At 38.2% G+C, this 17,625-nt stretch overlaps 1 protein-coding gene across 1 annotated transcript in view; it reads left to right on the top strand.

Annotated features, from left to right (window-relative positions):
* Nucleotides 1–17,625, top strand: part of DDX10 (DEAD-box helicase 10) — a 289,033-nt gene that overhangs the window by 160,059 nt on the left and 111,349 nt on the right. The window contains exons 14-15 of the mRNA XM_059392880.1: nucleotides 4,246–4,365; nucleotides 7,092–7,253. Coding sequence (XP_059248863.1) covers nucleotides 4,246–4,365; nucleotides 7,092–7,253 — 282 coding nt within the window. The remainder of the gene's footprint in view (nucleotides 1–4,245; nucleotides 4,366–7,091; nucleotides 7,254–17,625) is intronic.

Below are 17,625 nucleotides of genomic sequence, written 5' to 3'. Positions count from 1 at the left end.
AGTGAGCATAATAGACTCTTTTCCAAAGAAGAGGTACAAATAAATGGTCAATAGGTACAAGAAAAGGTGCTCATCATCCCTAATCATCAAGGAGGTTTCTTTCTTTTTTTTAATAATTTTTTATTTTTTTATTAACATATAATGTATTATTAGCCCCAGGGGTACAGGTCTGTGAATTGCCAGGTTTACACACTTCACAGAAAGAAGTTTTTTTCTTAAGAAAAGATTTTGTAGTTGGCTTTCAAATAAAATGTCAAGTAGTGCATCCTTCATTAATACTGTAAAATACTATAATTATCATAGTTCGGGAACTTTAGGATGGTGAAGGAATTATGCTTACCTAGCATATGTTTGTTTTGTTTTTTAAATCTTGAGTTCTAGGGTATGGTGATTTAGGCAGTGGAAATCAAGAGTCCTGCATTGGGCTCTCTCCTCAGTGGGGGAAAATGCTTGCAATGAAATAGGTTGTAACAGGTAATCTGAAAGGTCTTCAATAGGGTTGACAGTTCTTTATTTAGTTGGTTTTCTTTACATTTATTTATTTATCATATATTTATTTCAGAGGGGGTGAGTGTACTCACGTGTGCTCATCCTTGCACCTAAGGGTAGAGTGGCAGAGGAAGAGAGGTTTCAAGCAGACTCCTGCTGAGCACAGGAGACAACATGGGACTAGATCTCAGGACCCTGAGATCATGACCTGAGCCAAAACCAAGAGGCAGGTTTCTGACTGAGCCACCCAGGCTCCCCAGTCTCTTTCACTTAAAATACCGTTTCTTTTGTAAACCATTAATTATTCTGTGATACATATGGGGACTACTTTAAGGAAACATTAACCTCTAATTTCTTTAGACTGTCTTTTCTTTTAATTCTGACTTTCATCTCCTTATGGTTCTGTTTTCCGTTTTTATTTTTGCAGCGATATACTTATTGTACCCTCTAGGACGTATAGTAGTAATGCTTATATTAAAGTAGGTTTTTTTTCCCATTGATTATATTTTGAATCTTCTTGTAGCCCGTGTTAGCACAGACCTTCTGCTACAAACCATTGCTTTTAGCCACAGTTCTTGTTCTTTTATTGTCCAAGTTATTTGTGGCAACCTCCTACAGCTATTGCAAGACCTTGAAAATAACTTAATGCTTCATCACTTTTGTATTCTCTGATATTTTCCTTTTAGCACTTTATTCTGAAGACTAACATACATTTTGTGCAAGAAGTGCAGATGAAAATGAAAACTGCATTTTTCTGCCATTGTTTTACATCTTGTCAGGAAATCTTTCATTAAACTCTTGGCTGGCTGCAGATTTCATTCTTGTACCAATAATACAAAGTTATGTAGCCAAAATATAAACTTTGTCTTAATAATAAGATACTTGATATTTTCCATTGTTTAATGAGCAGAAATTTGAAGTACTAATGAGCACTTCCCCCTTATCCCAGAGCCAGTGTTGAAACTTTCAGGAAAAAATGAAATCTGCATTTTATTTTTATTTATTTATTTTAAAAAAGATTTTATTTATTTATTTGACAGAGAGAAATTACAAGTACACTGAGAGGCAGGCAGAGAGAGAGAGAAGGAAGCAGGCTCCCTGCTGAGCAGAGAGCCCGATGCGGGACTCGATCCCAGGACCCTGAGATCATGACCTGAGCCGAAGGCAGCGGCTTAACCCACTGAGCCACCCAGGCGCCCAGAAATCTGCATTTTAAAGAGTTAAATTCACTTTTGAAAAGTCTTTTTGTGGGAAGAATATTATAAGTATGGTACCAAAAAAAAATCCAGAAAATTTCATTATTTTAAAAAATTGATTACATAAAGAGTAAAAATACATGTTTAACAAAAAACAAAACAAAGCAAAACAACAAAATATTCTTATGTATGGCAAAAGTCTAAACATAAACAAAACAGTGGGAGAAAATATTGACACATTTTTAACAAATGAAAAGATTTCACAAATTAATAAGTAAAATGCCAGGAATTCATTAAAAATGCTGGTAAAGAATATACATGTTCATAGGGAGAAAAATGCCTTTGAAAAGATGTTTTGCTATGCTTAAAACAATACAAGTCAAATTAAAACCTCCCTGAGACATTATTTTTTCATCTGACAAACATAAATATTATCTATTTTTTGATGTGGAGAATCACTCTCAAATTCTGTTGGAAATATTAAATTTTGTGTAACTTCTCAGGAGGGTTATTTGGAAATATCTTTTGATATTTAAATGCATATAATTTTTGACTGAGTGCTTTAGCTTTTAGAAATTTATCCTGGGTAACTAGATGCACATTTATATGAAGCTCTGTATACAAGGCCTCTGATGGCAGGGATTGCTCTTTTAGTATCTTGGTTTCTTCATATATATTTGAATGCCTGTTTCTGGAAAGGATATAGAAAAAGCTATTAACACTGTTTCTTTCTTGGGAGGTAAACATGTGGTGGAAGAAGACATGAATGGGAACTTTGTAACATGAATAAGACATGAATTCATAGGACATGAATATCCTTTACAAAATAAATGAGCATGTATTACCTGTTAAAGTTATTATTTTATGGAGTGACATCGAACTAAGCTAAAGCCTCTCTTAAAACATATGTGAAATCCACCATAATTAGACACCTAAAAGGTAGTAGTGGCGTCGGGGTGTTTGCCACTCATTTCAAACATTTGTCCCTCAAAAGGAGATTTTCCTTAACTTCCTCTCCTTAGCCTAGACTAGCTAGGGCAGGTACCATATTACATAGAATTTATTCATCTTGTATATTTTTTCTAAGCGCATAATACATTTATGATTTAATACTTAATATTTTCCACTGGTTTAAGTCTTTTTTTTCAATACAGTTAGGTTCCGGGAGGCTTTCCCTTTCCTTGCTGGGGGTCTCAGTATGCTCTACGGTGTCTTGTACACAGATGACACTCTAGTGCATATTTGAATGACTGAAGAATAATTTCCGAGTATTAGAGCAAAGCCACAACCTATCAATAAAATAAGATAAACGTGTCTTCTCACCCATGTTGGAATTTCTGTTCTTCCTTTCTATGGCTTCCCTCAGACAAGCAAACTCTCCAAAAAAAAATTTTTTTTCTTCTTTTTTCTTTTTTTGATAGGGAGAGATCACAACTCCCTTTTAGAATCCGTGATAAACTGGGGGCCTGGGTGGCTCAGTCAGTTTAAGTGACTGCCTTCAGCTCAGGTCATGATGCCAGCGTCCTGGGATTGAGTCCTGCATCGGGCTTTCTGCTCAGTGGGCAGTCTGCTTCTCCCTCTGCCCTTTACCCCATTCATACTCTCATTCTCTCTCACTCGCTCATTGACTTGCTCTCAAATAAATAAAATCTTTAAAAAAAAAAAAAAAGAATCCATAACAATCCATAAAGATGCAAAACCCCCACATTTTGTGACATGATTTCAGTAGTTTCATGGTTTTCCGTAGAGCATTGATGTGGACCTGGATCATTTCAAGGTTCCACTCTGTAGGGTTTGTTTTCTGGCTGACCACTTTTCTGTTCTGATAGTATTTGGTATTTTTGCTTTGTGACTTTTTCTCTTGTTCCTGGGACCAAGCATTTGTATTTTATTATGAAAAATTTCTAACATAAGAAAGGTTGAAAGAAGTGTACTTTTGGACACCAGAATATCCACCACTCATATTCTACAGTTAACCTTTTACCATGTAATTCTCCATCTATCCATTCGTCACCCTTTTAAGTGTGTAATGCATTTCAGAATAAGTTGCCAACATCATTATACTTTCTTCCATATGCTTGAGCTTGCCTGTCATTTGTTAAAGTTCAGTATTTGTTTACAGGACTCTTTTGAAGTTTCCAGATAAACATTTTCCTATTCTGAAAATTTAAGTTTGCCCTTGGAATTAAAGCTATTTCTAAAATGTGCTCTGTGTTATAGCTGCAAGGTAGCTTTATTTATCTTGAATGTCCATTTGTCACTTTATCACATAGCTTCTAGTGCCTCAACATTCTCAGCGTAGCATAGTTATAGTAATAGAAGAAATTTTAAAGGTTACTTATACTGTTTATCTTGTTTAGATTTAAGCCCCTTTAGCACTGGGGGTACTACTAGTTAAAAAATCTAATAACTTTATTTTCTGGATAGTATTTTTGGTCCTGCTTATTAGCCAGTGAAGAGTAAATACATTTAATTTTGGAAAGTGTATTTAAGAGTTAAATTGCTGATCTAAAGCAGCCATTTAACTAATCATCTTTGTTTTTTGTACATTTTCATACAGAAAAAAGAACCTTCGAAATCCAGTGTCAAGAAAAAAGTGACCAAGGTTGCAGAAGCCAAAAAAGTAATGAAGAGAAATTTTAAAGTGAATAAGAAGATAACATTTACTGATGAAGGGGAGGTAAGATTCTTAAATGCTTAATTTCTGAGGTACCATCCAAGAAAAGAGTCTGACTCTCTTCTGCCTTAGATTCATTAATGAGAAAAAGAAACTGTTTCTTTAAAGCATGCGAGGCACTTCCTGTCCATGTTGTCTTGGGCCGTATGTCTGTAGGCAGGAATGTCTAATGGGCAGTCAGCTGCCATAGTTCAGGGTGCTAACAACACAGAGTTGGTTTTGAACTTTCTAAATTCCATTCTTACAGAGTAGACTTTCCCATCAGGGTATCCGTCAACATGTTCTGTGGCAACAAATGCAAGAATAGTAACACGACTACTTGCCACAGTTTTTTCTGGACTCTAAAAAAAATCTCTGCTTTGCTGTTCCTCAATTTCCACGCTGTATTGGGTTGTTTCTTACTGGGATGGCTTGAGACCGCATTTTCTGCTTCACACAGGTGCCTGGCTCTCATGTCACCGAGATCTTGGTGTTAGCATAAATACATACCCGCAGAGTAGGGAAGGGAACATACCCACTCACAGATGGCACAGTGTTCTCTCTGTTTTTAAAGAGGAGAGAGGTCTGGAAAGTCCAGTGGCTTTACTCTAAGGAGTAATGGTGGTCAGTGGTCAGAGTGGGTCTTCAGAGTGGCTCTTCTTGGTTTTCAGTCTCTTCAACCTACAGGTTCTCCTGTGCATTCTGGTAGAGCACATACCCACTGTCCCACTGTCCTCTCATTTTCCTTGCCTTGTCTTTTATTTATTTTCTTCCTGGAACTTATGGGAACTTTACATTCTCTATTTACGTGATTATTGTCCTTTTCTTCCATTCTATTGGAATGAGGGCAGCTACTCGAGGGAAGGGATCTGTCCACTTTGCTTACTACCCTGTCCCCAGCACCGAGAACGGGGCCTGACATCCAATAAATCCATGAGCTTATTGAATGAATGGACTATTTTCTAATAGCCCAATAAAATAACAGTTTTTAAGATACTGGTTTTAATAGGTCGCATAAGACATTTCCTCAGCGTTAATACAAATGCAGCCTAAGCAGTCTGTATCCAGTGGGGTGTGTTTCCTCTTAACTGTGAGGTAACAGACATTTGGATGTTATTTTGGGGAAGGGAGGCCAGATTTGCACTAAGAATATGGAGTAAAGTGATGTATAAATCATACGAAGAAAGAGTGCAATTTAAAGTTGTTGGAAGTTGTAGAGGAAGCTTACAGAATTGATAACTAATGGATCTTTATGAAATTACTGAAGAGAGGTCAGCACCTGAAGCAGGCTCAGCCAGAATATAGTTGTATTACTTCAGATGCTTACTGTAAAGTAAGATTAGTGCTCTTAGTATAATGAGGCTCCGCACTGTGCTTGTCAGTTCAACTGCACAGATTATGCCAGTTTGCTCCAAGATAAATTCTTAACTGTATAATGTTTCCCTGAAGACTTACTGCTGATAGGACCCCTGTATGGCTGTGGGCCACACTGAAATTTGTGCTCTAAAAGTTTGAAAGAACTTTTCATTCAGCCCAAAGGCATGAACTTTTTTCATGTGGTTATAAAAAAGGACTGAAGAGTTGGAGCAGTGGATGGGTTTCTTCCTGTCACACCTGCCCCCTCCCACTGCGTCTCCAGTGTCTGTGGCCACTGGCATGGCCACTCATGTGGTGACACGTGTGACCCCCATTTGTTGCCAAAAGTTGAGATGCTGTGGGAATCCCATCTTGAAGACTGGATGGTGACAGGAGTGAGAGAAGGTGAAGAGAATGTGTGTGCCTACAGCTTCACTTTGCTTGCAGTTTAGTGGCCTTTCAAAACAATGGCAGCTACTGAAATCCTTTGGCAGCTAGTTACTAGTTGAAAACAAGAGAATAGGTTTAGTCTAAATTGTCTTATGTTTTACAGTGTTAGACCTGGAAATGAGAGAGTCAAACAGACCTTTTTAAAAAATGGTCAGAAAAGGACACAGATGCCCAGAAATGAAGTATTTATTCAGGATTATGCAGCAGGGCTAGCAAAAAAGCTGGAACATTAAACCAGGTCCCCTGACTCCAGATCAGTGCCCTGACTTCTGTGTTACCTTGTTCCTAACCATGAACTGTATGTGTCAATTGTGTAGATTTGAGCCAGCCTGAAATCCAAGCTAATTTTCCTTTATGCCTAGTTATTTTAGTCTTTAGGTGTAGTACAGGCTGATACAGTATTTATTGATCAGTTTTGAGCATTTGATATGTGCCATATACTATGCTGGGCCTCGAGGATACAAGCACAAAGGTAGTCAGCTATCCTCGAGGAGATTAGATTAATTCTAGGCGGAAACCCAGGAAAGTCAGACCACAGTATGGGGAGAGAAGGCTTGGAGGTGCCAGGGGAGCCAGCGAGCTTGCTTGGGTCCAGCTGGCTCCTGCTCTGCTCATGTTGGGGATGGAGCCGGCAGAGTATAGCTCATGAAGAGCACTGAGATGCTGCTGAAGCAGCTAGCTTCTCCTCCAAACTATTTCTTGACATTTTCCTTTAATCCTACTGTCACTGGATTGTGGCAGCATTACTTTATCCTGACTAGGATGGTTTTTTCAGAGATTTGCTCATTTTAATGATAAAGTTTGTTCAAAAGCTTAAGAAATATGGGTTCTAAGGCAGAAAGTGGGGGAAAGTGCACCATTTCAAAATCATTATTCAAAGGGAAATGGTTTTCTGTGGATGTTCCCTGTCCCCCGCCCCATACTTACTGTTTTCCTGTCCACAGTTAGTTCAGCAGTGGCCACAGATGCAGAAATCTGTCTCAAAGGACACCGAGGACGAGGACAGCACTGGTGGCATCAACTTAGATAAAGCCAAGGAAAGGCTACAAGAAGAGGACAAATTTGACAAAGAAGAATATAGGAAGAAGATCAAGGCAAAGCATCGGGTGAGCTTTCCATCTTGAATTAATGCTGAATGACATTTTATATGTCCCTAAATACTCATTACATGTTCATCAATAACCACATTACTTTCCTCCTTGACTTCTTGAACACTTCTGTCTCTGTGGGTATTTTTCATTTTATTAGTCTCTTCTTGCTTTTGCTGGTGGAGGCTTGTTTACTGACTGGTTTCTGAGAACATTGCCCAAATCTGCTTTTGGTTGAGGTAACCCAAATAATATTCATGTTTTTTTTTTTAAGTTTTGATTTTGAAATTAATGTAGTTTTACATGTAGTTGCAAGAAGTACAACTCTGTACTACTGTATATTCTCTGTATTACTTTCTCATCCTGGGTGCTTGATTTCTGCAGTTTTTGCCATTTCAGGAATGGTGGATAAATGAAGCAGTGGAATGTGTATGTAGCCTTTTGGGATTTGCTTTTTATTCTCATGTAATTCTATGGAGATTCACCCAGGTTGTTGTGTGTCTGAGCACTTGGCACAGATGTACCGCAGGTTCTTCACTATTTTCCTGTTATTTCCAGCTTCAGCTTAATGGTTGAATTTCTTTCTATAGCAATTAGTTGATAATGCATGGGAGATTTATTTAGTGTATTTAAAAAAAAAAAAGAAAGAAAAGAAGAAGCCTTGTAAGAGGGAGTGCTTCTGAATAAGCATGTGCACAGTTTTCTGTTACCCTTGAACTAGGCTACTCCATTCCAGTTTTTTTATACTACTCAGCTCCCATAAAAGTAGACATATCACTAGATAAATGATTCAATTAATGAAATAAGGCAGATTTACATTTTTTTTTAAAGATTTTATTTATTTGACAGAGATCACAAGTAGGCAGAGAGAGAGGAAGGGAAGCAGACTCCCCGCTGAGCAGAGAGCCCGATGCGGGCCTCGATCCCAGCACCCCGGACCATGACCCGAGCCGAAGGCAGAGGCTTAACCCACTGAGCAACCCAGGGGCCCCCAGATTTACATTTTTAAAGACGTTTCTATAGCATGCCTTTGAGACAATGAATGATTTCAGGGAACATAGTCTCATGCCCAAGAACATAGTCTCATGCCCACTGCTTTAATGTGAGGTTCTGGGTTAAGAAACTTGTAAGACTTTGGATGTGGACATTATTAACTATGTCCTGAGAAGGATTCTTATGGTTTTTGACTCCTCTTTGACCTTGGAACCATTCAGTGGCTCAGACAACTTTTGTAGAGCAGCAGTTCTCATTTTTTCAAGGTTCAATGCAGCTTCGCAGTAGCATTTGATGAATAAGAAAAAGTAGACATTGAAGATGGCTGCCAGGGTGGGAATGACTGGTGAGAAAATCCTTTTAGAAATGCAGGGAACAAAAACCTCAAATATAGTGTTTACAGGTCAGAGTGTTATTTAGACAACTAAACATTTCATGCGTTGCTGGGGCTTTTTTTTTATAATTTTTTAAATTTTTTAATAAATATATAATGTATTATTAGCCCCAGTGGTACAGGTCTGTGAATCGCCAGGTTTATAGACGTCATAGCACTCACCATAGCACACACCCTCCCCCATGTCCATAACACAACCACCCTCTCCCTACCCCCCTACCCCCAGCAACCCTCAGTTTGTTTTGTGAGATTAAGAGTCTCTTATGGTTTGTCTTCCTCCTGATCCCATCTTGTTTCATTTATTCTTTTCCTAGCCTCCATCTCTACTTCCTCAAATCAGGGAGATTATATGATAGTTTTCTTTCTCCGATTGACTTATATTCATGCATTGCTGTTATTACAGTACTTTAAAATTGAAATTTGGTACTCATTTTTGTTATTAAAAATTTTAATAATATTAAAATGTCAGCAACCTGTCACATTTCAGGTTACTATCCACCTAGAGTAGTTATGCAGGGGAAGATTGAGATAAGGATATTTTATCCTTTATTTTATTTTATTTTATTTTTAATATTTTATTTATTTGACAGACAGAGATCTCAAGTAGGCAGACAGGCAGGCAGAAGGAGAGAGGAGGAAGCAAGCTCCCTCCTGAGCAGAGAGCCCAAAGAGGGGCTGGATCCCAGGACCCCTGGGCTCATGACCTGAGCCGAATGCAGAGGCTTTAACCCACTGAGCCACCCAGGCGCCCCTTATCCTTTATTTTTCAATTGTAGTCAGCAGTAAAAGCAACAGGAGGCCTTTACATGAAGTTAAGGTGTTTCCCACTGCTGCCCTTTCTTGTCTCCTTCGCCTCCCTCCCCCGTGTGTGGAAGTTACTGTATCAAGGCTATGGAATATTGTTTCTGAAACCTTCAGAGACTTAATTTCAAATTGACTCAGTGTACATTTATTACACACTGTGTGTGTTCGGCTCTGCCCTAGGCTGTGAGGATAGAATACGTAAAATTCGTGGGTTCCTCTGTCCTTGGGAAGGTTATAATTAAACCGTAGTTAACTATGGGTATTCTGTCACTGCGCAAAAGCTTTTTATGCCTCTAATTTGTTTTACGTTAACATTTTTGAAATGAATAATACATTCATGTTCTAAAATCAAGATCATAAAAAAGCTAGTTGAGACATCTTGCTTCTGCCCATGCCTGTCATTCTTACTCAGACCTATCCCCATAGTAACTATTTTTATTAATTAATACATCCTGGGGCACCTGGGTGGCTCAGGTTCAGTTGGTTAAGCTCCAACTCTTGATCTCAGCTCAGGTCTTGATCTCAGGGGCATATGTTCAAGTCCCTCATTGGGCTGCACACTGGGCATGGAGCCTACTTTAAAAAAAAGATTACTGACGCATCCTGCCATTTCTTTATGCAAATGTGAGTAAATAGAAATAAAGATCCTTATTTTCTCCCTTTGTTACAGGAAAGATAAGTATATTGTATGTACGTTGCTGTACACATTTCTATTTCATTTATTTTTATGCTTTTAAATCATTTTCTTTGCACCATTGTTAAAAGTAGTGGATGATTTTTAAACTATTATGGTGACTATCTTACAGCAAGGTTTAATAGAGTACTTTGGACTCACATAGTTGTTAGAGAAATCACAAGAACTTAACGTACTACTGATGTTGATGTCTATACCTCTGGAACTAAAACAGACAGATGGTCTTTTTTAACAAGCCAAAGCTGCTTATTTTATATAAAGTAGGTATATTCTGCACAAGGTTACCTATGGCATACTTTCCATATTAGATGCTGAAAATATTATGTAGCCAGAAAAAAAGCACAAGGAAATTACTAAAATAGTCTGTTTAGCTTTAATGTATATGCCACCTGAGTCGTATGTGATTAGTTTCTTGGTATTTGTATCAGTAAAAATTATTACTTATGCATATGTAAGTATTTGTTTATTAAATTAGAGAAAATGTCACTCTTGCGCACTTTGGAATTAGTGAGTTTATGACAGTAGCGTACATATGACAGAGTATGGGTACTCACATCAGTCATGTATCAAATGCCATGGGCTGGATTCTGCCTTGAAGACATGCAGGATTTTCTTAAGCGGCAAGTTGGAACATTTGGCTTGTTGGTGGAAGGAGTGTTACACTGTAAGGAGGAGTACTTGTATTTGAATCCTGAGTCTGGCATTGCCTAGTCCAATGGGATTACCCAGTCACCAGTATGGACTGCAGTGTTACGAAAACAAGGAAGTGGAAGTGGGAGTTCATATCTGGTGATCAAGGGATCCCCTAGCTCTGTGTGTATAGGGAAGATATGGGAATATAATAAGCCCTTTTTGTTTGGAAAGTGGAATTTTAATTGGCCATCTTTCCCTGCTGACAAAATGGGTTCCTTGCTTGATGATAAGGCCTCCTTCTTGTTCTTAATTTCCAGTGGTTACTAAAGTTTGACTTAGAAGCAAAATATATTATTAATTCTGCATGATTATTTTATCTTAATTGCTTTATCTGAACATGTTATTGGCTTTGAAATCATATCTTTTTTCTAATTGCGTATATTACTTATTCTAATGACAATTCTTAGTTCTTCTAAGCGTAAGGTTTTACCTTGGGCAAATGTAATTATGTTTCCCTTAAAATTGTCACTCATAATTTTGTTATTTCTACTGAGAAGAATTTTATGTCCCTAAAGAACACTTGAAATACTAACTTAGGATCTAGGAATAAGCTTTTAGTTCATGAAGATAGAAAAAGATGAAGAAACTTTAACAAAAATTTATGAGTGAAGGATGTGTCTGAAAAAATTGTACATGTAAAGAGAAAACTCTGCAGAATCTATATTTTTAAAAATATGTGTCAGTTTTAGGAGTTTTTATAAGCTTACGAATGTTTTTTCAGCATGTTTAGAATATTTCATGATTTTTTTTTTTGCTTCAAAGAATAACATATTTAATATATATGTGAATTTTGTCATAATGATTCTGTTTGAAAGGAGTTGTTTGCTCCTGCTGTTTAAACTGAACAGCTTTGCACCATGGTTTCTTTTTTTTTTTTTTTTTTTTTTAAAGATTTTATTTGTTTATTTGACAGATCACAGTAGGCAGAGAGGCAGGCAGAGAGAGAGAGGGAAGCAGGCTCCCTGCTGAGCAGAAAGCCCGATGCGGGACTTGATCCCAGGACCCTGAGATCATGACCTGAGCCGAAGGCAGCGGCTTAACCCACTGAGCCACCCAGGTGCCCCTGCACCATGGTTTCGAGCACACACTCTGTCTCCGTGGTGTGAGACTCAGCTGCTGGCTTTTGTCCTCCATGCTGATACACCTATTCTTGACTCATATTTTCAGCTAGCGGATTCTGAAAGCAGTGTAATTTCTACTGTGACTCAAGTAAATATCTTTGTTCTCACGATGTGGAAACTGAGCAATAAGAATTTTAACTAGTTTGTGAGAAACACAAGCCATTACAGCATCGCTGGGAGTAGAATTTAGCTGCCTGCTGCTGGGGCTCAGAGCTCCGCACTCTGTGGACGTCAGGCCCTCCTCTACCTGCTATGGGTCTCTGAGTCAGCAGGGTCGCTTATCTTTGTGAGTCTTCTTTGCAGCCATAGGTGCTCCCCTCGCCTCGCCCCCCAGGCCTTTCCAGCCTTCGGCAGTCCCTGGAGCTTACAGGTGGCTGGCTGTACTTAACTAGGCCTCTTACTGTTTAATGTACCAAACCTCTGAAACCACTCATCGGAAGTAAGATTATAGTAGAGCTATAGTCTTTGCATAGAAGACCATTAGTAAGTTAGTATAGTATAAAGGCAAAACCACTACTTTTGCATGAAAACGGTGTGTTTTTCTGTCATTCAGTCAGAACTCTGAAAGGTGGGCTGTGGATCACATCAGTGAAAGGTGTCTTTACTTTAATGGGGTGAAAATCTGCTTTGTGGTGTATATCATCATTCTTAGCTCTGAATGGTCACTGTATTTAGGGTGATAGTGGGAGTGGAGAGAAGCAAAACATCATGAAGTTCTCTTTTACTCCCTTGAAATTTGCTTTGAGCACTTTATCCATCTTGGACTGTGTGTTTAGACAATGCCGCCATGTCAAGATGTGACTCTGGACTGCTCGCGAAGATGGTAGAAGACTGCTCTGGGCCCTGCTCACTACTAGTGTGAACAGTAGATAGGAAAGAGACTTTTTAGAAAATCTATTTCATTTTTTGTTTTTGTTGGCACGGGATTTAGTTGCCATAGAATGCAGGTATGTTAAGCATAAATGTATATGATAGCCAAGAGGGAGGGAAGCAGTAATCAGGCGTCTTAGAATAGTAGTAACAAGAACATTGACAATAATAAGCAGTTAGTTGGTTAGGCCCTGCAGTGAGTACTTTATATGTATTATTGAGTTATGTGCTAACAAGTAACTTCTGAAATAAGTGAGCTAGCCTCAAATGACAGATGACAGAATAGACCTAGAAGGAGCAGGTAATTTGCCCAAGGCCTGGCAAGTCACCAATAGCAGCCCTGAGATACTTTCCCAGATTCTTTTTTCTTACCTATTCAGTTTGTTTATACCTTTCTTAAACCATCAGGCATTCTCTTACAGTGGCTACTCTGAAACAGTGAATGAAAGGGTTGAAATAGGAGTGGAGATTTTGAGGAAGGAATGGCAAATAATGGAAATTATTGTCAGTCTAGGAGTGAGTCTAAGGCATTGTCAGAGACTGGTCTGGCTCAGGTGACCTGAGGAAATTTTACTACTACCAGAAATATCTTATGAGGATAAAGGACTAAACGTCTGGGTTTTAACTCTTAAATGAATATTATGAATAAAGTTCATTTATAGGGGAGGAAAAGGAACATTCTCTTATGTCCTTTACCCCCTTTCAGTTTCAGTCCTTCTTCCTACCATTACAACAAGGTGTACTCTAGGTAGCCATTTTGTTACTGTGGGACCTTTGCCTATAATTTGGAGATGTCTGCTTGGGAGGTTTCTGTTTTTATTCCCGAGTTTATAGCATCTTGTGATATTTAGTTCAGCTTATTAGTACTTGGGTTTTCCTTCATATCCAGCATCCAAAATAAGACATTTAAATATTCAGAACTGCATAAATTGTATCAGCTGTGTAGCAAGTCTTTGAGCTGTTTATAATCTCTATTTTGTGTTGTTAAAATAAAATGGGACTATGGGATTTTCTTGAAACACTAAATTATGTTTGAGAGGTTGGGGGTGGTTGTTAGATTGATGGTCAGTAAAGACTGGGGTTGAGCAATGGGGCAGAGTTTGGTGCTAATGTAAGGAAAGGGTCTGACAAGGCTAGGTCATAGACTACAAAGACCAGGGAGAGCTAGACCGTGTTTTCTCAATCCCTGGAGCCCACCATTGGGCCTGGCACGTAGTAGCTCAGCAAGTGTTTGAAAGAATTAATTAATAAATTAGTGTTTCCACACATATTTTTCTCCCTGTCTTCATATCCTTGTTGGGAGTTGTTGCAGATTTATATATTGAAAATCAATTTTTTTTTATGTCATTATCATTGAATGGTAGAATAGGGAACAGATCAGAGAACCTCGCTTTGTTCTGAGTCCCCAGGAAGGATTTAGGTTAATGGGGGTTTTGTTTTTGGAGGGCAGGGGGTGTCTTCAGGGCCAGAAATCCTTGTAGTCATTCTTTTACTACTTCTGTTGACCCACTTTTCTCCCTTGAAAAAGAGGTTCCTGTACTACTGAAATAAGGGTAAATGTCCTCTTGTACTTTCTTTCACAGCTGGGAAATCCGTTCCTTACCTGGAGTGACTCACTTGCCTCAGTCATTCAAACAGCTCATGTTGCCACCACTTCCTGAGTTGTGTTTTCAAATCCACAAATTTCCAAGATTGCCATAGAATGAAAATGATTTAAATACATAGTCCTGACTGCTGATAAAATTCATACTTCATGGGATTTTCTTTTCTTGAAGCTCAGGACCTATAGTTTGTGAGAAGCCAGAAGTGCAATAACATCTGTAAAGGGAGTATTTTGTACCTTGAAATGTGATTTTTCTGTTTTCCTATCCCTCGTGAATTTGGTTTCTATTATTGAATTTTATGCTCTTCTTACACTTAATCATGTGTAGCATGGTAGGACTAAAGATAAAATTTTGCCTTCTTTTTGTGTGGCATAAAATAGCTTTAAGTACCACTCAGTCCTCAAAAATGAAATAGGAAAATAAAGGATTTAAAGCATTTGAACCACATAAAATTAAGAGGGAAGGAGAGTCTCAGTTATTGAATCTAATAAAATTCAATTATATTTGCCCCCTCAAGTCCTTGTATGCCAACTCTTTGTCTTTATGTCTTATCATTTATGGCATGAATTTTTTTTTTTTAAGTTAGTTTTCCCTGCCTTAGCAAAGGAAAAAAAAAAAAAAACATTCTTTCTTCCTATATCTGTTCCCAAATTTGGGGTTACCATAAATTCTACTTCCTGCTTTTCTCCTCTATTTGAAGACTGATGTTTACCCATTCCTCTTTTCAGATAGAATGCGAACTAACATAGCTTTTTAAGATAGGAAAGAAAAGTTTTCTCATTTACCTTGTGTTTCACTCAGTATTGAAAGTTCTTTTTATTTGCAGTGAAGCTCTGTGTCATGTTTACTTCCTATTTTCAAGGTTTTAGATATCCTTCATCCATCTAGGACTTGTGAGAAATCTTAGAAGGAATAATTAGCTCATTTGCATGCACATGTGAATTCTGATAGCCAGTTAAAATTTGAAATTTGTTATGTCTCTCATTATCTATAATAAGCTAATACTGGAATTTGGTAGCAATGGAAAATTGTCAATATATTTTTTCTGCTAAAATTAAAATGGCTAGATGAAAAGGCCCAGAGTAGAGATTATGTTTACTTGTATAGACAGGATTTTTCTGATTTGAACATATTGAGGTTATTCTTTGGAACTTTGAAGTGCCATTTTCAGATCATCTAATGTGTTGGGAGAAGGCCAGTTACTGAATAATTACAACAAAAATTTTTGTGACTGTTAAATGTGGTTAATTATCTTTTTTTACCCCTGTGCAGAAGACTGGCAAAAACTAATTAGATAATGTCCACAAAATGCTATCAGGAAAAAGAAATATGCTATCAGGATGAAAGACCCATACGGTAGCAGACCATTATTAATAATAAAAGGAAATGGAACATTTGTCTTAAGCATATTGATAAGATAAAAACATTGTATGCATTCACAAGATAAGTACACTTTTTAATGGACTGGAGAGTGGGGATGAGGTGTGCTGGGGTTGAGGGGGAAGGAGAGGTATGTTAGAGTTGAGAAAGGGGAGTGGGGAGAAGTGGGCTTGGAGGTGTTTTGAACTTGAGGGGAGGGGGGTGAGGTGTCCTAGAGTTGAGGGAGGGCAGAGGTGTGTTGGAGTTGAGGGGGAGGAGAGGTGGAGAGGTGTGCTAGAGTTGAAGGTGGCGGGGAGAGGTAGGCTAAGTGGTGATTTGAACTTGAGAGGGAAGAGAAGCCTGCTGGAGTTTAGGGAGGAGACGGGGAGAGGTGGGTGGGAGGTGTGGTGGAGTTGAGGGAGGGGAGAGATGTGTTGGACTTAAGGGAGGAGAGAGGTGTGCTGGAGTTGACAGGGAGGATGTTGGCTCTAAGACTAATTTTAGTCTCAGGTTCATCACTGAGTGGCTGTGTGGTTTCAAACCACACAGGATTACTTAATCCCTTTGGCTCAGTTTTTTTTTTCCCCATCTCTAAAATGGGAAAAATAATCCTTCTCATGTTTTGTTAAATGGTTTTAAGAAGACATGTAAAATACCTAGCATGCTCTTTAATTTAGAGCTTTTAGTGTTAGTAGGAAAATAACAATCATAATAATTGTTAATGGATACTAAGGGTTGTTTTTTTTTAGCAGAAGTTCAGTTATATTACTCTCTAGGTATTTGATGTTTTATCAGCTGTATCTCATGTAGGTATAGTTTTAAAATTACTTCAAGCAGCTTGATGCTTGAAAGTCACTGTGACCTTTTAGAATAACATAAAATACTGCTCTGCTTAATTTTACCTTCCAAAACAGGAAAACTTCCTTTTGTAGAAAATAGAACCGAAGTGTGTGGTAAGACAGAAGAGAGATTACAAATACTAGAAGTACAAATATGTAATGTTATTACAAATATGTGCATCCACAAACTAAAGCCAGCTCTCAAACTGAGAGGATCCACCATCAGTTGTTGTTAATTCTTATCTCTTCTGTAGTCTGCTAATGCTCTTAGAAAAACAGTAAACGATGGCAACTTTTATGACAACTTGGGGTGCAGATGTTGGGAACTTGGCATCCATGTGCTCTGTCCCCCGACCCCAGGGAAGTGCAGAGCGTGTTCTGTTTTAGCGGCTGAGCAACTCTCGGGGGCCCTACGAGAGCCGGTTTGGGACTGGCACGTAATAGCAGCTGCGTGTTAATTGGCCTCTTGTTTATATGATGCCAGGTTATTATTTTCTTCTGTTATCAAAGTGTCATCTGTTAAAGTCTCCAAACTCTGACATGTTAATTTTTATGAGATTGTGTTGGAACAAAGTGCTAGACTTGGCCTCAAAGACCCAAAGGACTCTCCTGTCATCTGGTCAGCTTTTCACAAAGAGGAAGTCATAGTCACAGTTCTTGTTTAGCTTTCCTTTTTGTCTGACCTTGGTCCTGGGACTTCCAATCTTTAAAATGTTCCTCTGTTTAATTGCTCATTGTTTTAAGTTTTACCTGCCCTTTTAATTCTATGTTTTATTTGGAAGTCAAAGAAATACCCATTTTCTCTGAAACTGGATTAGAGAAAGAATAATAACAGAAAGGAATAATTTAACATTATGAATTATTTAGGGGTGTGACACATTCAGAGATGCTTTGTGAATGTGAATTTTTGTGAGTTTCTCTTAGAATTTAGCTTTCCTACTGTGCAGTCCGGAGCTCTAGGAACTGAATCTGTAAGCTCTGTGGACCCCCATCTCTTCGCACTAATTATTATTTAGTCC

The sequence above is a fragment of the Mustela nigripes genome, chromosome 1 (assembly GCF_022355385.1).
Source record: "Mustela nigripes isolate SB6536 chromosome 1, MUSNIG.SB6536, whole genome shotgun sequence".
In the NCBI taxonomy this organism is placed as follows: domain Eukaryota; kingdom Metazoa; phylum Chordata; class Mammalia; order Carnivora; family Mustelidae; genus Mustela; species Mustela nigripes.
Note: the sequence above shows the minus strand (reverse complement) of the source record. Positions and strands in the feature narration are given on the sequence as shown.